The 24,482-nt window shown below is 35.8% G+C and overlaps 1 protein-coding gene across 1 annotated transcript in view; it reads left to right on the forward strand.

Moving 5' to 3' along the window:
- Window positions 1-23,667, forward strand: part of LOC115411070 (netrin-G1-like) — a 206,960-nt gene extending 183,293 nt beyond the window's left edge. Inside the window, exons 4-5 of the mRNA XM_030123011.1 lie at window positions 20,697-20,952; window positions 23,608-23,667. Coding sequence (XP_029978871.1) covers window positions 20,697-20,952; window positions 23,608-23,667 — 316 coding nt within the window. The remainder of the gene's footprint in view (window positions 1-20,696; window positions 20,953-23,607) is intronic.
- Window positions 23,668-24,482: the final 815 nt, after the last annotated feature.

Below are 24,482 nucleotides of genomic sequence, written 5' to 3' on the forward strand. Positions count from 1 at the left end.
TTTACAGGGTTAAAGTTTAGGGTTATTGAAATAGACAGAAATGGAGAAAACTGAAGAAAAAGTGACTTTTACTTTAATGTCTGTAATTCTCAACCAGGAAAAACAGTTGATAAACTTGAATTTTTGGTTGAATTCATTTGCCGATTTGCACAGGATTCAGATTATTTACATATCAGAGGTGTAGAAGTAATTCTAGTATAATGCAAATCGCAATAAATACTGAAAGTACACAGAGAAAACTATTTGGATTTAGATTTTATTGGATGGTTCATATGACTAGTTTCCATTCTGTCTCCTTAATTCAATATTTGCAGTTATTTTAGCATCTATTTGAGCCACTATTGAGCACCACTACTGAGTTTACATATACACAGACTGCTGATTTTTCCCATGACTGTGCAGTTTCTGCAAACTGTTGGCTACTTCTCAGATTTCTAACAAATAATTTTTGAGAGGAACATACAACAATAGCGCTCATTATCTCCTTGGAATAGTCATTAAAATACAAGTTGTGCAGTTTTTAAGCTAGTTGTGATAGTTCAGCAGCCGGGTCATTACTGTCTGGAGCATTCGGAGACTTAATTGGCCACTTAAGCGTAGTAAACTTACAAGAATGAGTTTGGAAGTGTGGAGGCTGTGAGCTCGGACTGCAGACGGACTGTAGATGTGGAGTGTTTTGTTCTTGTATGATGTATTTTTACATGTACGTTGAAGTTACTGGATGTGTATAGGAACGATCAGCAGTAACTAGCATGGATTCTGTTTTTTTTTTTTTTTTTCTTTTTCTACCTTCAGCCTTCTGCACCACTGATGGAAATGTTCTTGTATGATTGAGACATACCCCAGTCTACACTGTAAAAAAAAAAAAAAAAAAAAAAAGTATTATTCCAGCAGCAGGGGTGCCGAAAAAATACTGTAAAATAACGGAAAATAACCATCTCATAAAAATACGGTAATTTTCTATAATTAAAATATAGTTTTTTGCCCTAACTTTACATGAGATTTTGCTTTTTTTTTTTTTTTTTTTTTTTTCACTTTTTAATGTTTAATAAAGAATATTTTCATGTATTAAAACAATCAAATTACCTATAAATAAATATATAAATAATTTTCAATGAGACTAAGTTGTACAATCCACTGATAAAAACTGTATTTGGACAGTTTATCAGTGCTTATACATGTTCTACATTCACAAAAATACATTTATTCAACATTTTTGTTGTGAAACCTCCCGTAATTACTCAAGATATTTGTCAATTAACAAACAACTCTGGTTAAACTTACAGAACAAATACTTCGTTTACAGTTAATTGCCAGTAATTTTATCTTGTTTTATTATTATTATTATTTACTTTATTAAACTTTAAATTAACAGTTTAATCTCATAAATATAAAAGATATATTTGTGAAATTAGAGAAGAAGCTGTTTTAGCCGAATTATAACATGCAGTAAACTGTAAATGACTGCTAGATTGGAAAAACAAAACTTATCTGGAAAAATGGGCAAATGTACTCACTCACAACATGTTTTCTAATCTTTTAGTTACTCAAAATAAGAAAAAAAATTCCAGGTGGACCTTTGTAGGCTTAGAGTTTAACCCATAAAGACCCAAACAGCCACTGACTTAAAAGTAATAAAATAACATTTGACTAAGTATGAATGTGTGTGTTTTCACTGGCCTTGTTTAACATATTTTAAATTGCAATTAAAAAAGTAATAAAATAAATATAAATAAATAAATAAATAAATAAATAAATAAATAAATAGAGGACAACACAACCCATGCAGAGTTAAAAGTCAGAGAATAAAAGTGGGTCTAAAGACGGAAAATAACAAAACACAGACGATTATGTCATGATAAACTGATGAATCACTTAAGAAAAGGTTATATATATAGAAAAAAAAATATTTTGGAACTGACACAAAAGTAACACTGGGTCTTTATGGGTTAAAGCAGGGGTGTCAAACTCATTTTCTTTCAGGGGTCACATTCAGCCAAATTTGATCTCCAGTGGGCCGGACCAATAAAATAATAGCATAATAGCCTATAAATAATGACAACTCCAAATTTTTTAGTGCAAAAAATAACATTAAATGATGAAACTATTTCTATCCAAAAAAAAAAAAAAAAAGTGAATAACTGAAAAAAAAAAAAAAAAAGAAATTTCTGAAGAAAAATAAGTACAATTTTATCAATGTTATGCCTCAGCTTATGATTTGTGATTCTGTTGGGTTTCTGTAAATTGGCTTAGAGTCTGGTTTTTGACCAACTCTATATATAAAGTGTCATGAGATAACTTTTTTTGTGATCTGGCGCTATATAAATAAAATTTGATTGATTGAGTGATTTAATTGGTTTTCCCCTGTAAGTCGCTTTGGAAAAAAGCGTCTGCCAAATGCATAAACATAAACATAAACATGATTTATACATATGCATTACAGATCAGATTTACAAAGACACTAAACAGGCAGAATATTGTTACAATTACACTTATTTTTCTTTAAACATTTCAGGTTGTTCACATTCGTTCAGGTTATTGACATTTTACTATTAAAGGATATCACAATTTAATGTTCTTTGCAATAAATCAAAGAGAAAAAAAATGGTGTTGCCATTATTTAGAGGCAAAATATCATGATTTTTCTCACATTAAACCAAGAAGAACATTTGGACTCATTATTTCTAGGTTATTATGCTGTTATTTTTGAGTTTGATGCCCTTGACTGTTATTATCTTCAGGGTAATTTTTGCATTTTGCACTTTGTAAATTCATCCCACGGGCCAGATTGGAACCTTTGGCGGGCCGGATTTGGCCCCCGGGCCGCATGTTTGACACCTGTGGGTTAAAGGGTTAAGAAAATACTGTGTCTTAAACTGAATTGAAAAGGTGTAGTGTCTTTCTAGCTGCGACTCTGTAAACATTTCTGCTCATACCTTTCACATTTAAGCCAAACCTGACATTTCCGAGGTTTCCTCCAGGGAGTCGGTCGTGATTTTTCCCACAACCTCCTCTCATTCCTTTAACTGCCCACTTTTTACTGAGACGAGAAGGAGGGATTGGGGGGTGGGGGAGTGGGGGATGTAATTAGGGGGAGGTTTGGGGCCGATGTCCATCCCAGGAGAGCTGGTGCTGAGATCTCTCATTCCTTTCTATTTTCCCACAATGCACTGCAAACCAGGGAGCTATAAGATGCAATTATCAGGTAACATGCAACGGCACCAGTGTGGTTTTTTAAGCTTCATGTTGTCTCAATCAGGGGTGTCGAATGCATTTTTAGTTCAGAGGCTACATTCAGCCCAATATGATCTCAAGTGGGCAGGACCAGAAAATAATTAGAGTGAAAAAAGTAAAATGTTCATATGCACAAAGTTTCCTTAACCCTTTCATGCATGAATTCTGAGAACATTAATGAAGATTTGTTTCTTTATTTCTCTTTGGGCATTAAAAAAACAATGCGATTATTACACTGGGTTACAAAAAAATGTTTTTTGCAAGTTGTCTAGGTTTTTTCAACTGAATTAGGACCATTTTGCATTTTCGCTAAATCCAAAAATAACATCTGTTTTTCTCAATCAGGTCAGGTTTTTTTGCTAATTTGATTTTGAAAAATTTGATCTTCTCACAATCTGCGCCCAAACTTAATCTTGGTCACCAAGTTTAATACCAAAATAAGATTGGTAAGCACACTTTCTGAAACTTGTGACTTGATTCCTGTTAGGTACAATGGTGTATTCAGCGCAGATGTAGCAGAATACGTCAGGCTTATTTTTGCAAGATCTTCTAGTCGAAGCCATTTCATTCACCTGTAATATTAAAAAAAAACAATCATAAATTGGCAAAAGTAAAATCTTCAGAACTCGTTTATTGCAAGAAATATGAAAGAATTTTTTATCATATGATGTGAAAATGCCCATAAATGTAAGCAAAAATGTTAAAAAGCCAATATGTAGCATAGTTCAGAAAGCTGACCAAATTGAGCAAAATTAATGTGATTTTTGGATTCAGCACACCAAAATGATCCTAAATCAGCTCAAAAAACTTAAACAATAAATTTGTTGTTGACCAGTGTTGTTATTATTATTATTATTATTATCATTATTATTATTATTATTATTATTATTATTATTATTTTATGAAGTTATTTTTCATGGAGTTGCAAAAATGTCCACCAAGCTGGACACTATGTGTTTAATTTTTGAAGCAAAGAAACATGTATTTACTGATATACTGTGTGAAAACTATGAAATAAAAACATTAAATGCTGCTAATTTGATGTTTTCTCATATTTTAACATACACTACAAACAAAAAATGATGGCTATTTTTAATTTTTGGGCTGTTTTTTTCAGTTGGGATTCTTGCACAATGCTTTTTACTTTTTTTGTGCGAATTGAATTGAAACATATTTTTTTTAATCACCATACATAGTTTTATTTACAAATGGCAAAAATGACCAACAAAAAAAAGACAAAAAAACAACAAAAACAAATATCCTTAACTTTTTGTTTGTAGTGTACTCTAATACTAGTCATTACTCACTTCATGGACATAATATGCAAAAAAAAAAAAAAAAAAAAAAAAGTTGTTAATTACAGTCTAATAACAATAACAAGGAATTGATTTACACTCGAACATGTTAGATCAGGTTTATCTAGAACAGCAAAGTTACAGTAATGTTTTCAATTGCAGTGTATGGGATGTTGCATAAGCGTCCAATGTGTCGGCTGATATGGAACTAAAACAACAAAATCCATGAATATACAAGAGAACAGCTGGAGAAGAACTGTCCACTGGAGTGACCACTGTGCATGAAAGGGTTAAAAACTGAATAACATGAACAACCTGAAATTTCTTAAGAAAAATAAGCACAATTTTAACAATATTATTCCTCAGTTTATCATTTACACGTGCATTACAGCTTATACTACAATTACAGTTGGGTACTTGTATGAAACTGGGGCTAAAAATTCAAACCAGACGTAGACTAATGTTATGAAGCAGGTTTGGAAGCACTTTGGGTCTATTTTAAAAATATATATTTACTGAGATAAAAGAGAAACTATTTTTCAAATAAAGCACATTTTTATATGAGTTTGTATTTTTTTTTTTTTTTAATACAAAAATCCACAGGTAACAGTAAAAAAAAGGACACAAAAATTACGCACTACTATTCTCTCCCAGGTACATTTTGGGAATTGAACTACTTATACAAGGCCCAGTATTTCACAAAAACAACCACTGTTGCAAAATCACTCATGATTTATATGTATTTAAATGGGCAGGTTCTGCATGTATCACCAGTGGACACGATGGGTTACACACGAAACCTGGAATGAGACTGAGATTCCTGAAAAACCCACATGTCTGGTTAGAAAAACACTAGGATCGACATATTTAACTCAGTGTCTTTATTTATAGTCTATATAAGACCATTTACAGACATGTTTTCAGATCTAATGCACTGACACCTAGGTAGGTTTTCATGTCCAAATTTTGGTCCTATTTTTGGCCCCAATATTTTATTAAAAATTCATTAATTATAGAATGGCTCAGGGCAAGAGTATAATTTTTTTGCATTCATCTGAGGACATCATTAGGTAGATCCTGGGGGGAAATATGTCTACATTTGGCTTTTATTATTGGGTGTAAAAAGCTGGAAAAATGCCCAATACCAAAATGTACCCAGTTTCATAGAAGCACCCAAATACACAAAACATTTAGTAAAAAGCAGAATATTGATAAAATTGCGCTTATTTTTCTTAAGAAATGTCAGTTTGTTCATATTTGTTCAAATTATTCACATTTTATATGAAAGGATAGTTTGTAAATGTAAACACTTTGATTTTACCTTTTGACACTAAAACAAAGACAATTTGTGGTTTTCATTATTTGTAGGTTAATATGATAGTATTTTATGGTCTGATCCACTTGAGATTGAATTGGTCTGTACGTGGAACCTGAACTGAAATTATTTTAACATCCTCGATTGTTAATATCTTTGCAAGGGCCGGTTCAGACCCTTTGGTGGACCGGTTTTGGTCCACGGGCCGCATGTTTGACACCCGTGGTCTAAATATATTGTAAAGGTACATTGTCTTCAGTCTGTGTCGTGCAATTATCCATTCCATATTCCGATAAATGACCTGTGTACAGAACTCCAGGCCTTTTAGCAGCCGGTCATGTGTTTGTATTTCATTTTCATCACACATAATTAAGCTGGAGCGTTCACCTCGCCACGTCCCCCACCTCCTGCCCGCCTCTTTCAACCCCCATGTGCCGCAGCTCATTTACACCAGGCTTTAAAGAAGAAAAAAAATAAATAAAAACATTTATTAACCAAATGTTTGACCCAGTTGGCGTGCGTACGAAAACACCTGGGCCTTCAATTGAAATTTAATTGCTTCACTTAGTTAACCCACTTAAGGACCGTGTTGAGTTTAGTCTGCTCAATTTGTTGGAATCAGCGCCTTTGTGCGTCGGGGATGCGACGGCGGCGGGCTCGGATTGCGGATAATTACGATTAATTAGCGGCTTTGAAGCAAAACAGAGCAACGTGGATGACTTAATGGCTTAATGGAGTCATGGAGATAATGGCAGGAATAGGAAGTGAAAATGCTGTTTACGGCTGCATCGGGGCTTTGTTTTTGTTGATGTTGCTGCCATCGACAGTGGGAAGGCGCAATATGTTGTCTGTACCCACAGTGTCAATCAGAATCCCATTACTGCAGAGGTCATAGACACAGTGCTGCAGGTAAGCTAAGTCTCAACAGGCTGCATTTCCACCAGGATAAAGAAAAATAATAAATTTGCTCCTAACAATATTTTCCCTCCCATATTTCAAGGAGAACTTTAAACTCTTAGATATAAGAATATGTTTACCGCTTTCTTTTCAGACAAAAATGGAATCAAAACTTCACTTGGAGGTTTTTTTTTTTTTCTTTTTTGCCGTCTAGCAATTTGAGCTCACAGCCTCATGGGTAATTTTATGAATACATATCAGGACCTTTAGTTCACAGGCGGTGGCTGGCACACTCAATAATGCCTTGAGCAATATCACTTTGAGAGCGCCACACAAAAACAAAGATGCCTCAGCGCCATGAATATTAATAGACGGGAGATAGTGGAAGCAAAGTTAAAACTGACAGACCAATAGGTTGATAGAGCGGAGCGATATATATATATATATAAAGAGAACGTTGGATAGTCGACCCGCTGAGCTTTCAAAGCGAAAAAGCCCCAACAGGAAGTCTGGACGCGGCATTGTACGCAACGGGGAACCCTGAAGGAAATTAGATAAAATGCTGTTGAATGCGCGTCTGCTCGGTTCCGACGCCGAAGCGGTTGTTGGCGGAGCGGCGGCGAAGGGAAGGAGGCTCCCCTGGTAGCCACATTGAGGAGAAACTTCTGATTGGCAGCACAACAACGCCGCTGGGTACGAGACCCCGCGGGCCTCGCTGACACTCTCCATCATTATGCCGACGGCGCTATCATTTCTGGACGTTGATTAAAATGTTGGCGGTGTTAAAAGAAGCTGAAGGTTAAACCACAAAGGACTGGATGTGAAGTTAATTTACGGCACGCCGCCGCAAACCGCCACTTCCACACACTTCTACCCCTTGAACCAAACTGTAAAGGATTCTATAGGATCTGAGGCTGATATTGTCTTGACTCTACCGCAGACTACTCTTTCTCTGTAACTCAGCTTTGTCTAAATATGCAGCATCAAAGGCACGATACTGCAGAGAAACGCACTGAAAGTCAAAGTTTGTACTCAAATAGTGAAAGTGAGAAGTACTTTTTACATTTCTATGGGTTGTTTTTGTGCAAAGCTTGGTTTTCCTTCTCCTGGTCTCAGACTATCATTAAATCGACCAGTAGTTCCCAAATTTCCACAAATATTTTTTTAGAAATTGTGAAATGGGAAGGATTGGACTTGTTTGTCCAGTACATGCCACAGATGCTTAATTGTCCTGAGACTGGGGTGTCATTCCTTAGTCCATTTTTGGTTGGTACCCCTTGTACCAAACTGTGAACGATTCTATAGGATGTAAGTCTGATACTGTTTTGACTTTACCTCAAACTACTCTTTCTCTGTAACTCAGCCTTGACTAAATATGCAGCATCAGAGACACAAAACTGCAGTGAAAGTCAAAGTTTGTACTCAAATAGTGAAAGTGAGAAGTACTTTTTACATTTCTATGGGTTGTTTTTGTGCAAAGCTTGGTTTTCCTTCTCCTGGTCTCACTCTTTCATTAAATCGACCAATGGTTCCCAAATTTCCACAATTTTTTTTTCAGAAATTGTGAAATATGAAGGATTGGACTTGTTTGTCCAGTACATGCCACAGATGCTTAATTGTCCAGAGATTGGGATGTCCTTCCTTAGTCCATTTTTGGTTGGTACCCCTTGTAAGAAACTGTAAAGGATTCAATAGGATCTAAGTCTGATATTGTCTTGACTTTACATCAAACTACTCTTTCTCTGTAACTCAGCCTTGACTAAATATGCAGCATCAGAGACACAAAACTGCAGTGAAAGTCAAAGTTTATACTCAAATAGCAAAAATGAGAAGTACTTTTACACTTCTATGGGTTATTTCTGTGCAGAGCTGCTGAATGTCTCATCATCTATGTTAGTTTTTCTTCTCCTGCTCCCGGTCTTTCATTAAATCGAGCAGTGGTTCCCAAATTTCCCCAATTTTTTTTTTTTTTTTTTTTTCATAAATTGTGAAAAGGGAGGGATTGGACTTGTTTGTCCAGTACATGCCACAGATGCTTAATTGTCTTGAGACTGGGGTGTCACTCCTGAGTCCATTTTTGGTTGGTACCCCTTGTACCAAGCTGTAAAGGATTCTATAGGATCTGAGGCTGATATTGTCTTGACTCTACTACAGACTACTCTTTCTCTGTAACTCAGCTTTGTCTAAATATGCAGCATCAAAGGCACGATACTGCAGAGAAACGCAGTGAAAGTCAAAGTTTGAACTCAAATAGTGAAAGTGAGAAGTACTTTTTACATTTCTATGGGTTGTTTTTGTGCAAATCTTGGTCTTACTTCTGGTCTCAGTCTTTCATTAAATCGACCAGTAGTTCCCAAATTTTCGCAATTTTTTTTCAGAAATTGTGAAATATGAAGGATTGGACTTGTTTGTCCAGTATATGCCACAGATGCTTAATTGTCCTGAGATTGGGATGTCTTTCTTTAATCCATTTTTGGTTGGGAACCACTGCAGACCAAGAACTCTTTCTCTGCAACTCAGCTTTGACTAAATGTGCAGCATCACACCACCACAGACACAAAAGTGCAGTAAAAGTCAAATTTTGTACTCGAACAGTAAAAGTGAGAAGTACTTTGACACTTCTATGGGTTGTTTTTGTGCAAAGCTGCTGAATCTCTCATCATCTATGTTGGTTTTCCTTCTCTTGGTCTCAGTCTTTCATTAAATCGACCAGTAGTTCCCAAATTTCAACAAATATTTTTCAGAAATTGTGAAATGGGAAGGATTGGACTTGTTTGTCCACTACATGCCACAGATGCTTAATTGTCCTGAGATTGGGATGTCCTTCCATAGTCCATTTTTGGTTGGTACTAACCACTGCAGACCAAGAACTCTTTCTCTGTAACTCAGCTTTGACTAAATATGCAGCATCACATCATCAGAGACACAAAAGTGCAGTGAAAGTCAAATTTTGTACTCAAATAGTAAAAGTGAGAAGTATTTTGACACTTGTATGGGTTGTTTTTTTGCAAATCTTGGTCTTACTTCTTCTGGTCTCAGTCTTTCATTAAATCAACCAGTAGTTCCCAAATTTTCGCAGTTTTTTTTCAGAAATTGTGAAATATGAAGGATTGGACTTGTTTGTGCAGTATATGCCACAGATGCTTAATTGTCCTGAGATTGGGATGTCTTTCTTTAGTCCATTTTTGGTTGGGAACCACTGCAGACCAAGAACTCTTTCTCTGCAACTCAGCTTTGACTAAATGTGCAGCATCACACCACCACAGACACAAAAGTGCAGTAAAAGTCAAATTTTGTACTAGAACAGTAAAAGTGAGAAGTACTTTGACACTTCTATGGGTTGTTTTTGTGCAAATCTTGGTCTTACTTCTCCTGGTCTCAGTCTTTCATTAAATCGACGAGTGTTTCCCAGATTTCCCCAATTTTTTTTTCAGAAAATGTGAAAAGGGAGGGATTGGACTTGTTTGTCAAGTACATGCCACAGATGCGTAATTGTCCTTAGATTGGGATGTCCTTCTTTAGTCCATTTTTGGTTGGTACTAACCACTGCAGACCAAGAACTCTTTCTCTGTACCTTAGCTTTGACTAAATATGCAGCATCACATCATCAGAGACACAAAACTGCAGACAGAGGCAGTAAAAGTCCAAGTTTATACTCAAATAGTAAAAATAAGAAGTACTTTTACACTTCTATGGGTTGTTTTTGTGCAGAGCTGCTGAATCTCTCATCATCTATGTTGGTTTTTCTTCTTCTGCTCTCAGTCGTTCATTAAATTGACCAGTAGTTCCCAAATTTCAACAAATGTTTTTCAGAAATTCTGAAATGAGAAGGATTGGACTTGTTTGTCCAGTACATGCCACAGATGCTTAATTGTCCTGAGATTGGGGTGTCATTCCTGAGTCCATTTTTGGTTGGTACCCCTTGTACCAAACTGTAAAGGATTCTATAGGATCTGAGTCTGATATTGTCTTGACTTTACTGCAGACTACTCTTTCTCTGTAACTCAGCTTTGACTAAATATGCAGCATCGGAGACACTTAACTGCAGAGAGATGGAGTGAAATTCAAGGTTTGTACTCAAATAATAAAAGTGAGAAGTACTTTAATATGTTTATAGGTTGTTTTTGTGCAAAGCTGCTAAATCTCTCATCATCCATGTTGGTTTTTACCCCTTGGCTGAGGGGTATTGTAATCGTTTTGTCGTCTGTCCATTCAACGGCAATCACATTCTCTGAAGAATGCATCGAGATTTTTGCATCAAATTTTTACTGTGGATGCATCTTGGCGTGGAACAGAAGTCTATTGAAAATGGATGACCTTGACCTACTTCTTCAAGGTCAAACATCCTTGTGCAGTTATAAATATCTGAGTACTTTCAAATATAAATATCAATGGAATAAGTTTTACACAAAGACAATCTAATCTAATTTAAGGGGCAGTATCTTTCAACAGAATCTTGAACTATATTTTGCCGAGGAGGATTAAAAGTGCGTGGTAAATTGTTACTTCTCCTGTTCTCAGTCTTTCATTAAATCGACCAGTGGTTTCCAAATTTCCACCATGTTTTTTTTTTTCAGAAATTGTGAAATGGGAAGGATTGGACTTGTTTGTGCAGTACATGCCACAGAGGCTTAATTGTCCTGAGCTGGGGTGCCGTAAAGGGGGGGGGGGGGGGGGGGGGTAAAAATGCTAAATTCATGGGGCCCAGCATTCCTGCAGGGGCCATAGAGCAGTGGAGGGGGGCCAGAGGGTATAGGTTAGAAGTTGTGAAAATTTTGTGGAAGCGATGGTGTACAACAGAGGTATAGATGTAGGGAGGTGGATGTTCATCATGTGTTAAGTTTCACTTTCGGTTTACAGCAGTCACGGTAGTTAGGGCAGTTACGGAATGCAACCCCACATATACCCCCTTCCTGTTCAGGGGGCCCACAATTGCGAGTGGACCCCAGGTGCTGAGGTTGGGATGTTCCTCCTTCGTCCATTTTCGGTTGGTCTTAACACCCAACAAGACCTGCAGATGTAGAAACCAAGTCATCATCATTACAATATGGCCCTTCAAAGTCAAGCAGTTCCTTATGTTGCTAATTTTGCTGCTACTAATGCATCAGCTTTGACGACTAATATATACCCAACCTAGCGAAAAGTACCACTGTAATGAAATACTCAACATTATTAACTCTGCTATAGTAATTTTATGGCTGATCAGTTGGTGTATCATTTGTTCTTTTCATCTTCAATTGAGAATCCACAATTGGAAAAATGAAAAATGACTTATTTCATTATTCAATCAAAAATCAAAAAACGAGTTGTTTTTCAGTCTTGCGACTGTATGTACAAATTAAAAATTGGAAATAAGCAAATGGACCAAATGTCGAGTTTCATGTCGACATTTTTGATTTCTGATTTGGTATGACCTGGAAGTTACTGACAGATTTTTGATTTGTATATGAATAATGAAATAACGAATCATTTTTCTGATTGTGGATTCTCAGTTGAATATGAAAAAAATGAATGACACACAAATTCAGATCAGTGTACTTCTAATATTTTGATTCAGAATAGAGAGCATATGTTAACGGCATCATTATTTAACTCTTAAGTGATGAAAATGCCCATCCCAAGGAAATAACTGGTATATTTGATCTGTGGCAACACCTGAGTTGAACTTGAAAGTAGATTTATCTTCATGATGTTTCAGTATGGTCTCAACTAACACTGATGCTGCAGTAAAAAAAAAAAAAAAAATGTAAAAGTTTATTCTGAATCCACAGAGCATTTCATTCTTCCATATCCAACCTGACCTTCTACCTTCAAAGTTTGTCCTTATTTAACATTGTCACCATACAGTGTTGCTCTGTCTTGTTATTTTTTTTTTTTTTTTTGCACTATTGCCAGAGGTCGCCACACCTCCACCACAGGTCACATACATAAATATTGCTCATTTTCAGCCGGTATTGTCAACCCAGGCACACTTTTTATTCTTCTTCTGCAGAAAATGTAATTCGGCTGTGACTAGAATGAGGCTCCAACACAAAACAGGGGAACATTCGACCAAATATGACATAAAAGTACATGACGTAATTCAGATAATTAGAAATAATGGGGGTACTGAAAGGGATCTGGGTGATTATTAGCAGCACTGCAGGATAAAATCAATCCATCCATTCATCATGGAAATGAAACTGTTTCATAGCAATTGCAGTAAAAGAGAAAAATAAATACAGCTTTTTGGATTAAATGAAAAAAACACCATATTTTCCAATATAAACATAGTTCAGATTCACAGTATGTCACTACAACCTGGAAATAAGGACGATAAATAAAAAAATAAAAATAAAAAAAAACACTGTGTGAATGTATTATGTGAGAACTAAAAAAGTTTCAATACAAGACTCTTATCTTAGCCTGTTATGTGTTTTATTAACCTGTACTATTGAAGTGAAATTGAAGTTAATGTGAATTTAGAAATGAAAGCAGGTAGTTCAATTTTAGAGTCAGTCAATTTAAGGAACTGTATTATGACAAGAGAAAGTCGCAAAAACATTCTCGCTTCATGAGCTTTTTTTTTCTCTATTTTCTTTTTTTTTTCTATACTGTGAACACACATGAACCTGAATGTGACTTTTTGGGGGTTTTCAGAATCACAGACTTCATAGTTTGAATCTTAACAACAGGAGATTAGTACTGTAAATCATGTATCATCTGCATAGAAGAGTTAAAGACATTAATGCAAAGGGAGTTCATGCTAAATACTGGACACTTGAATTTGTAAAAGCTGTTTTTACCTGAATCATTTGTTTTTAATTCTGCATATACAGTGTTTCTTGTATATCCTGGTTGTATCTTAATACAGAGACTGAGATTTGCATGTGTTTGATCATTATACTCGAAAGCAACAAACGTTTTGCATAGTAAAGTATTAAATCATCAGTGACACAACAAGAAGAATTAGTGTTTTGAAAGTTTAAGATGTGTGACACCAAGAAAAAGTGACCAAAATTGTATGTACAGTTATGTATAGTTAAATGGATATTTCATAGCCTATGTTTTTGTATGTCGTCACTGTCGGGTGGAAACCTCTTATGTCCAAAATGGTTATTTTTCAGGAAACTGGAAAAACAATGTATATTCTAAATATATGAAGATGTAGCCACAAGTCGTTTTCAACACTTTTCATTGGTTAAATATTTCTAAAACATTCAGGCCAATGTGAGGACTGATCAATAGAAATGTTTTATGATTTAAAACAAAGACCAAAAATGGACAGCAATGATTTGTTTTTTTATGGAATATGTAAATCTCACATCGTCTGCATAGAAGAGTTTAAATCATAAGTACAAAGGGAGGTCACAATAAATAGTGGACAATATGTTTTTGTTTTTTTTTTTTATTGAAACCTTAGTTCAGATTCACATTCAGTCACTACATCCTGAACATTACATAATAAAAAGCAAAAATAACCGTGTATGAATGGTTTATGTGCTAGTCTGTTAGAAATATGAAACATTTCAATAAAAGACTGAATAACCTCTAATTTTGACCAATTATATGTGTTTAATAAGCCTCAAACTTAACCCATAAGGACCCAATGTTAATTTTATGGCAGTTCCCAAATGATTTTTTTCTCTATATTTAACATTCCTTTAATGATTTATCACCATTTATTGTAATATTATCGTCTGTATTTTGCGTTTGTTCAGTGAAAATCAGGTATTTTCCTATATTTAATTCACTAATCATGTAGAATTTCATTAAAGCTCAGTGTAAAGTTAAGGTTTACTATATCAAAAACAGACAAAACTGAAGAAAAAGTGACTTTTGCTGCAAATCTATCATTAACTGAACATAAAATAACTGTCTCCATCCACTGTCATTGATCCACCTCCATGGGTTGTACTGGTGAATCAATGTTATAGAAGATGACTGTGTTTCCATGGTAACTACGGAGCCTCTGAGCATCCAAATGGGTCGTATCTGATGGTTATGAAAAGATGATAAACTGTATTTTACACCAATTATTTACATGTATTGACAGGATTAGTGGATCAACAGGTATTAGACAGTTTAGATCAGTAGACTGTGGATGTTTGGGTCTTCATGGGTTAAGTGAAAATGTAGAAGCTAATCGAAGCCAAACCTTTTGAATTTAGGCCTAAAAATAGATCATTTAAGTCTTAGAGTCAGTCTTTTTCTTTTACTCCGAAGCAGACTATTTATTCTATTTATTTCAGGAGTTAAATTGAGTTCTGAGGGTGAAAGACGATGCTTTTCAGTCAGTCGACAGTGAACACAACAGCCCGGCTATCTGTGTCATCTCCCTCCTTAACAGTTTTCCCTCTGCTCCGACATTCGCCCGAGGAACGAATGGAGTGATGCTTTTCACCTGGCTCCCAGTAAAAGAAAAAAAAAACATCTGAATGAAAAACACAAGAAGCCTGGGTTGAATAGTGCCACTTCACAGGATTTTTTTTTTTTTTTCTCCCCTAAAATAAACAAAAGCAGCCTCAGTTCCATTAATCTGTGGTGACTCATTCCTGTTGGAAGTTTGATTTCCAGTCGGTATTTGAAGCGTCAGCCAGCGCTGGCGTCGGAGCTGGATCGTGACTCAGACTGCACTTTGGAAACAATAAAGCTTCCATAAAACATTACTTTAGATTTCAGTCCAGGCTCAGTGTCAGAAAGAAATAGATGATACGACGCAAAGAGATGCTAAAGATGTTTGTTGAACTGCAAACACAATTATAGGAATTTAATTGTGATGAAAGAAAAATGAAAAAAAAGAAAAATCCACACAAAGTTTATTAGCATTTATTTCAGCTGTGATGTTAGAGAAACATACAGAGAAGCCATCTTGGATATCCCAAAAAGGCCTTGCTGTTACATCATGTGATCACTTATCTATCAGTGGCCAGGACACTCTTGAAAGGAGAGTTTTAGTCTCACTGAGCTTTTTCTTGGTTAAATGAAGGTTATAATAATAATTGATATTCAAAAATTGGGGCAGAATACCCCAGTGTTTAGTGAAAAATCAGGTTGCATAGCTGCTATAGAAGGAATGCAGATTTGTCACTTCCCCCTGGGCCACTCCCCTGTAAATCAGACTGAGCGGCAAAAACAAACCGGCTCAACATGACAGAGTATAGCAGTCACTACAGCGAGACCGGGAAAAATGTGGAATATAACATGAAATTAAAGACAATTGGACTGGACATGGATCCATACAACTACCAAACAACAAGTGGTCTACAAAATTAATATGTGAACAGAAATCACGTATCCTGACATTTATATGAACGTGATTTCAACGCCGGGAAAATCCCCAATGCAAAGGCTGACAGCATACAAAAGCCAAAGAGTTGTTGACATCCTGGTCATGGTTAATTAGAGGATTCCAGCTGGTGGGTGCTTTCAATTCAACATACTATTGTTTTGGAGGTTTTCTGTCAGTGCAGACGTATTTTCTTGGCGGTGATTTCTAAGGTAAAGGCCCAGCAGTAGTGCTCACAGTTCACTACTGATTTACTGGAGTTGAACCATTAGTTTTGACCCAAGTGAGTGGATGATCTACTGGTACTGTGGAGATTTAAGGAGAGTTCACATCGAATACTTGATACAACACAGATCCAACAGCTTTGTGCTAGAGTACCCCCTTATTTGGAAAACTAGGTTAGCCTCAGTTTAAGTTAGTTTACAAATTATGTAGAGCACAAGGTTCAGAATCACACAATTGAAGACAAAAAATGTTTCAGTTCTGAAATATAGAACTCAATGACAGATGCTAACATTAAGAGCTTTACTAAGAAGTAATGTTAGCCAAAACCAGATGGAATTGAAGGTATGACTTTACGCAAGAATGCAGCATAAATTAACATTACCTGACACGAAATGGCAACCACAAATCCAGGTTTCGTTGCCTGGATTCCAGTGATTTCTATGAATTGCAGCGATCCATCTGTTTCTTCTGTCTTTGGCTTTAGGTAGCCGATAAAACGATAGCTCCGAGTGCTTTTTAAACCTATTTGTGCAATCAATGGCACAACAGCTCTTCACCATTTTTTAGATTGTTCTAAAGTTTTCGCAGTATTCAAGCCAAAGCTGCTACTCGTCTCCCTCTTTCTGCCATTCAGTGGATGGAACCGCAGTGACTTCTGCTAGCGGTGACGTCACGTGCATACCCTCTATAAATGCAAAATATATAGGATATAATTGAGCAGCATTACAGTTCTTTAGACCTCTAGAAAAACTGTACTGAGAGGTCATCCCAAATACCCAGAATCCCCTAGTCTTACATCATGTGATCAATTACCATACAAAAATATGCACTTAATATAATATTTACAGAGCACTGTACTCCATCGTAATGAAACACACCACGACTGTTGATAATATGCATAAAAATCTTCATTTTATTGGTGAGAAGTGGCTCAGTCCATCATTTCCTGTCCTCTCACACTTTGAAAGAGTCGATGTCATTAAATGTATAAAAAGTATATATGTACAAATTTCAAGATAACTTGTTAATCAGAGGTGTTCAGTTGGAGTTTAGTTAACACAAAACTCATGAGATAAAACATGGTGTTAAACTGAACAATATTATTGCTGTAAATCTAGTAGTTTGCATAGAAGAGTTCAAGATATAAATGCAAAGGCGGGTCTCACTAAATACTATCACGTTGTATTATATTTTTTTATTTTTTTCTCTGAAACTTTGTTGTTTAATGCTTACATGCGGTATTTCCCACACACATCCTGGTTGTATATGAATACAGAGGCTGATAAATTCAAGTATGTGGTCATTATATGTTACTAAAGCTAACGTTTTTGCATTATAAAGTATTAAATCACCATAATAACACAACAGATAGAACAGTTTTTGTGTTGGTTTAAGACAGTTCATGGCTGTATGAACACAAGAAATAACATCAGAAGATTAGTACCGTAAATCACATATCATCTGCATAGAAGAGTTTAAGACTTACGTGTAAAGGAACATCACATTTATTGCAAAAACTTTTTGTTTTTTTGTTGTTTTTGTTTTTAACTTTTTTTTAATGCTTGCATACAGTATTTCTCATATATGTTGATTGTATCCTAATACCTATACTGATGTGTGGCTATTATTCTTTGCTAAAGCTAATGTTTTTACACAGTAAAATATTAAACCACCATTACACAACAGTAAGAAATTGTCTTTTTGTTGGTTTAAGACACTTCAGGACTGTATGAACACATGAAATAACATCAGAAGATTAGTATCATAAATAACATACCATCTGCATAGAATAATTCAGGATATTTACATAAGTGCAAAGGGAGATCAAATTAAACACTGGACTCTTTGGTTTTAAAAAAACTTTCAGTTTTTGTGTTCTTAAATGTTTGTTTTTATTGCTTGAATACAGTATTTCCCATATATTCTGGTTATATCGTAATACAAAGGCTGATAAATTCATATTTGTGATCATATTTCACTAAAGCTAAACTTTTTGCACAGTAAAGTCTTAAATCACCACAATGACACCACAGTAAGAACTGGTCTTTTTGTTGGTTGAAGACAGTTCAAGACTGTTTGAACACATGAAATAACATCAGAAGATTAGTATCGTAAATCACATATCATCTGCATAGAATGGTTCAAGATATTTACATAAGTGCAAAGGGAGGTCAAATTAAATATTGGACTCTGGTTTATGAAAAAAACTTTTGGTTTTTGTGTTCTGAAATGTTTGTTTTTAATGCTTGAATACAGTATTTCCCATATATTCTGGTTATATCGTAATACAAAGGCTGATAAATTCATATTTGTGATCATATTTCACTAAAGCTAAACTTTTTGCACAGTAAAGTATTACACTACCATAACACAACAGTAATAACTGGTGTTTTTGTTGGTTTAAGACACTTCAAGACTGTATAAACACATGAAATAACATCAGAAGATTAGTTGTGTAAATCACATATCGTCTGCATAGAAGAGTTCAAGACTTAAGTGCAAAGGAACATCACATTAATTATTGGACCTTTTGGTTTGCAAAAACTGCTTTTTCATGAAACTGTTGTTCCTGACACTTGTTTTTAATGCCAGCTTACAGTATTTCCCATTTATCCTGATTGTATCTTAATACAGAGGCTGATAATTTCATATGTGTGGTCATTATACTTTGCTAAAGCTAAGGTTTTTGCACTATAAAGTATTAAAACACCATAAAAATATAACAGTAAGAACTTTTTTGGGGTTTTTTTTGTTGTTGTTGGTGGTTTAAGGCAGTTTAGGGCTGTATGAACTCAAGAAATAACATCAGAAGATTAGTATCATAAATCACATATCGTCTGGATAGAAGAGTTCAAGACTTAAGTGCAAAGGAACATTTCCTTAATTATTGGACCCTTTGGTTGCAAAAACTGCTTTTTTTCCCCCCTGAAATGTTTGTTTTTAATGCTTCCATATAGTATTTCCCATGTATCCTGGTTGTATATTAATACAGAGGCTGATAAATTCCTATTTGTGGTCATTATATGTCGCTAAACCTAAACTTTTTGCATGGTAAAGTATTAAACCACCATAACACAACAGTAAGAACTGGTCTTTTTGTTGGTTTAAGACACTTCAGGACTGTATGAAATAACATCAGAAGATTAGTACCGTAAATCACATATCATCTGCATACGAGAGTTCAAGAGGAAGTCACATTAAATATTGGACCTTTTTAGTTTTTAAAAGCTTTTTGTTTAAGTGTTTGTTTTTAATATGTCCATACAGTATTCACCATATATCCTGGTTGTATCTTAATACAGAAGCTGCATATGTGTGGTCATACTTTGCTAAAGCTACAAAGTGTTTGCACAGTTCAGCTTTTTGTTGATGTAAGAAAATTAAGGATTGTATGACAAAAAAAAAAAAACAAGCAAAAATAAGTTTCATGTTCTCTTTTTTTTTTTTTTTTTGCATGGGATTCTTGTGATTCTCTTTCACTCAGCTGCTTTTGGACTTTTTTTTTTTTTGCTTTTTAGCAATTTTTAGAATCACACATTTACACTTAAAAAGCCCGATAAGGAACAAAAATATAACTTAACCACAATGACAAAGGCAGACGTCTTGTCTTCCAATCCAAAGTTCTCCCCTTCTCTGTATTCTTCAAAGTACTTTATGCAGCATGAGGCTCATAAATTAATTTAACAGATATCCCCTCCGTCCTCATCTAGCCACAGCAGAAAATGAATTTGCTGAGTTTATTGTTGAATGAACGCTCTGGTGAGTGGAAGTAAGTGAGGATTTAGTGCACCTTAAGGGAGCCCCTCTCTCCAAACTGAAAATATGCTCCTGAGATCTCATCTTCATATTAATTTGTCAGGGAGAACGTGGTGGTTCTGTTGCCGCCCTCTGGCTAACGCATAGCTATTCATCGCCCTGCAGAGTCACCAGCCCCGGTACTTTCACTCTGCCGGTGCTTGTTCCGTGATTTAACTTGGCTTGTTTTCCTCAGCCTCCTTTATCCCCACCCCCTCGACCCCCCCTCCCGCCTGATCTTCTGTCGACCTTACCACAATTATGCATCCTCCAGTGGGACAATTAAAACCCAGCTACCTCTCAGAGTGGAGAGGATAAAAAGTGAAGCAGGGACTAATAGCGCCAGGTTTTTTTTTTTCTTGCTTTTCTTAAAATCGTCTGCCTCTTTTGAACTACCTCCTCTTGAAGCCGAAGAAGCAACTGTTTTAGTCGTTCTGATGTGTTCGCTGCCACCACACTACCGCCACCACCGCTTCTAGTCAAGGACTCGCTGCCCTTGAGCCGCATTGTCCAACTAAATAAAAGGCGTCTGTGTTTCGCTCTGTGCCTGGAAATTCACTCATGTTGACGTGGTTGTCCTCTTTCAACTCCACCCCATCCCCATCCCTACCTCAAACCCCCCCCCCCCCCCCCCCCCGCCTCTCCCATCTCTGCCTTTCTTTGACAGGTGCAAGTGCAACCTTCACGCCAACAGCTGCGTATATGACAAAGAGAAGTTGAGCTGCGAGTGTGAACACAACACCACCGGGCCCGACTGTGGCCGCTGTAAGAAGAACTACCAGGGCCGAGCGTGGAGCGCAGGGTCCTACCTGCCCATCCCCAAGGGCACGGCTAATATCTGTGAGTACGCAAAGACATATACAGGGATTCAGTCAAATAATGAACAGGTTTTACACAGTGGTATGAAAGTGGTGGAGAAATGGGTATACTCCCAATTTTTGCCTTTTTTTTTTTTAAAAGTAGTCCAGAAAAAACGCCCTCACTGCAAGAATCCAAATCTTACCAAGTGTATTTGTCTCATTTCTAGTCCAAATATCTCATCACACTTAAAATAAGACAAATTCACCTAAAGAGTAACTTTTCAGTGAGATATAAGAATTTATTTTTAAAAAAGGGAGCGGCAAAGCTAAAAGCTCTCTTCCCCAATTCAGTTCTAACTTTGGGTACATTCAAATTATACCGATATTAACATTGTATGATTGGCAAGTACCAAGTAAAAACTCCAATAAAAACTTGAATTACAAGAAAAAAAAAATTACCAGGGCCGAGCATGGAGTGCAGGGTCCTACCTGCCCATCCCCAAGGGCACGGCTAATATCTGTGAGTACGCAAAGACATGTACGGGGATTCAGTCAAATAATGAACAGGTTTTACACAGTGGTATGAAAGTGGTGGAGAAATGGGTATACTCCCAATTTTTGCCTTTTTTTTTTTAAAAGTAGTCCAGAAAAAACGCCCTCACTGCAAGAATCCAAATCTTACCAAGTGTATTTGTCTCATTTCTAGTCCAAATATCTCATCACACTTAAAATAAGACAAATTCACCTAAAGAGTAACTTTTCAGTGAGATATAAGAACTGATTTTTAGACAAAAGATCTTAAAAAAGGGAGCGGCAAAGCTAAAAGCTCTCTTCCCCAGTTCAGTTCTAACTTTGGGTACATTCAAATTATACCGATATTAACATTGTATGATTGGCATGTATCAAGTGAAAACTCCAATGAAAACTTGAATTACAAAAAAAAAAAAAAAAAATTACCAGGGCCGAGCATGGAGCGCAGGGTCCTACCTGCCCATCCCCAAGGGCACGGCTAATATCTGTGAGTACGCAAAGACATATACAGGGATTTAGTCAAATAATGAACAGGTTTTACACAGTGGTATGAAAGTTGGTATACTCTCAATTTTTGCCTTTTTTTTTCTAAAGTAGTCCAGAAAAAGCACCCTCACTGCAAAACTCCAAATCTTACCAAGAGTATTTGTCTCATTTCTAGTCCAAATATCTCATCACACTTAAAATAAGACAAAATCACCTAAAGAGTAACTTTTCAGTGAGACATAAGAACTGATTTTAAAGTCTTTTGAGAAATCGTACCAAGATAATTTTCTTGCTTGACCTCGCTGGCCCTTTTTTTTTTTTGTTTTTTTTTTTGAGAATTTAATTTAAAGAATGGATAAACATGATGGTAAAGATGCTTCATACGTTCAACAATAGGGATGGGACCACAGCAGCAGTTTGGGAGCCATTCTGGTCTCACATAACTGTGAGCGCCAGTCAGCAGGATGACAGCTGAACTACTTCCCTCTAGTATTTATTGATTTATTTATCTGTTTTATTTATTTATTTCTTCTTTTTAAGAACTTCTACGTTTTATAGCATTTTTGATACTTTTCAGTTATGTATAAAAGCCCTGTTTGTTAACATTAAGCAACTCATTATTATTATTATTTTTTGTTTATTAGACCTTTATTTAAGCAGATGAAATCCCATTGAGATCGAGATCTCATTTACAAGGGTGACCTGGCCAAGAAGTGGGCGTACTCTAAACTTTTGGCTTTTTTTCTTCTTCTTCTTTTTTTTTAAGTAGTCCAGAAAAACTACCTCACTGCCAAAATCCAAATCTTACCAAGTGTTTTTTTCTCATTTCTAGTCAAAATATCTCATCACACTTAAAATAAGACATAATCACCTAAAGAGTAACTTTTCAATGAGATATAAGAACTGCTTTTTAGGCAATAGATCTGGAAAATCGTATTTCAAGAAACCTTACCAAGATAATTTTCACTTGTTCCACTGGCAGATTTCTTGTCTTAATTCAAGCAAAAAAAATCTGGAAAATCTAACATTTTCAAGATCTGTTGTCTAAAAATCAGTTCTTATATCTCATTGAAAAGTTCTTCTGTAGGTGATTATGTCTTATTTTAAATGTGATGAGATATTTTGATTAGAAATGAGAAAAATACACTTTTGATTTAGATTTTTTCCAGTGCAGATACTCTGTGGTATCCTGTAATGGAAATGGTCTCCAGGAACAGTACCTGGTACCTGAGTCAAGTTGGTATCACGTAGTTTTTCTGTTATTCCACCGTTTTGACCCTAAAACACAGAGTAAAGCAAAACCACTGAAGAAAACCCATTTTTGTGAATGTATAACATGTATAAGCACTGATAAACTGTCCAAATACAGTTTTTATCAGTGGATTGTACAACTGAGTCTCATTGAAAATTATTTATTTATTTATTTATTTATTTATTTATAGGTAATTTGATTGTTTTAATACATGTAAATATTCTTTATTAAATATTAAAAAGTCAAAAAAATATGCAAAATCTCATGTACAGTTAGGGCAAAAAACTATTTTAATTACAGAAAATACCGTATTCTTATGAGATGGTTATTTTCCGTTATTTTACAATATTTTTCGGCATCCCTGCTGCCGGAATAGTACTGTTTTTTTACGTTTTTTGTTTTTGTTTTGTTTTGTTTTGTTTTTTACAGTGTAGTGTGTCTTAAACAGCACTTGCCTGTTGTGTTGTGTTGTGTTCTGCTGTGTTGTGTTCTGCTGTATTTCCCTCCAGTCCACTGGTGTACGTGACATTTCTTCCCAGTCAGACATGAGACGATGCCAGTGTTCATAAGAATGTTTTATTTGATCCACTGACAGTAAATCTGATCCTTCCTCGTGTCACAAATGACAAATCCCAGGGCTCTGTTGGATCTGCGCTGCCTTCTGTGGCCCTTCTCCCACTCCCACTGTGATGGGATGTTTTCATGGACGCTCAGAGGAAGCGTTTGGACTGTTCACCGTCCACTCTTACCTGTTACCTGCATCAGCCACACAGAGATGGAGTCACATGATGGAGACACATGATGGAGTTAAATGATCAAGTTAAATCGTCTTTACGAAACGTCTTTAAGAAAAGTCTTTAAAACATCTTTAAGAAAAGTGTTTCTGTTTCGTCTTAAACCATTAACTCCTAATTTGACCACAGTGCAGGTTTGGACTTTACATTTAGATTTACAGATGCAAAATATTAAACAGTCTGGTTTTACAAAGACTGAAGAAATAGACTGTCCTCTTCTTCTTCTTTCACTTCTTCCTTCTATTAGTTCTTTCTTCTTCCTCCTCCTCTTCCTCTATTTCTTCGTCTTCATCCTCTTCATTGTCTTCCTCTGTCTTCTTTTTCTTTTTCCTCCTCTTCCTCTATTTCTACCTCTTCTTCCTCTGTCTTCTTCCTTTTCATCTTTTTCTTCTTCCTCTTCTTCTTCCTCTTCCTCTATTTCTTCTTCTTCCTCTTCTTCTTCCTCCTCTTCTTCCTTTATTTCTTCCTCTTCCTCTTCCTCCTCTTCTTCCTTTATATCTTTCTCTTCTTCTTCTTCCTTCTCCTCTTCTCCCTTCCTTCTCCTCCTCTTCTTCTTCTTCCTCCTCTTCTTCCTTTATTTCTTTGTCCTC

The sequence above is a fragment of the Sphaeramia orbicularis genome, chromosome 20, assembly GCF_902148855.1.
Source record: "Sphaeramia orbicularis chromosome 20, fSphaOr1.1, whole genome shotgun sequence".
In the NCBI taxonomy this organism is placed as follows: Eukaryota; Metazoa; Chordata; class Actinopteri; order Kurtiformes; family Apogonidae; genus Sphaeramia; species Sphaeramia orbicularis.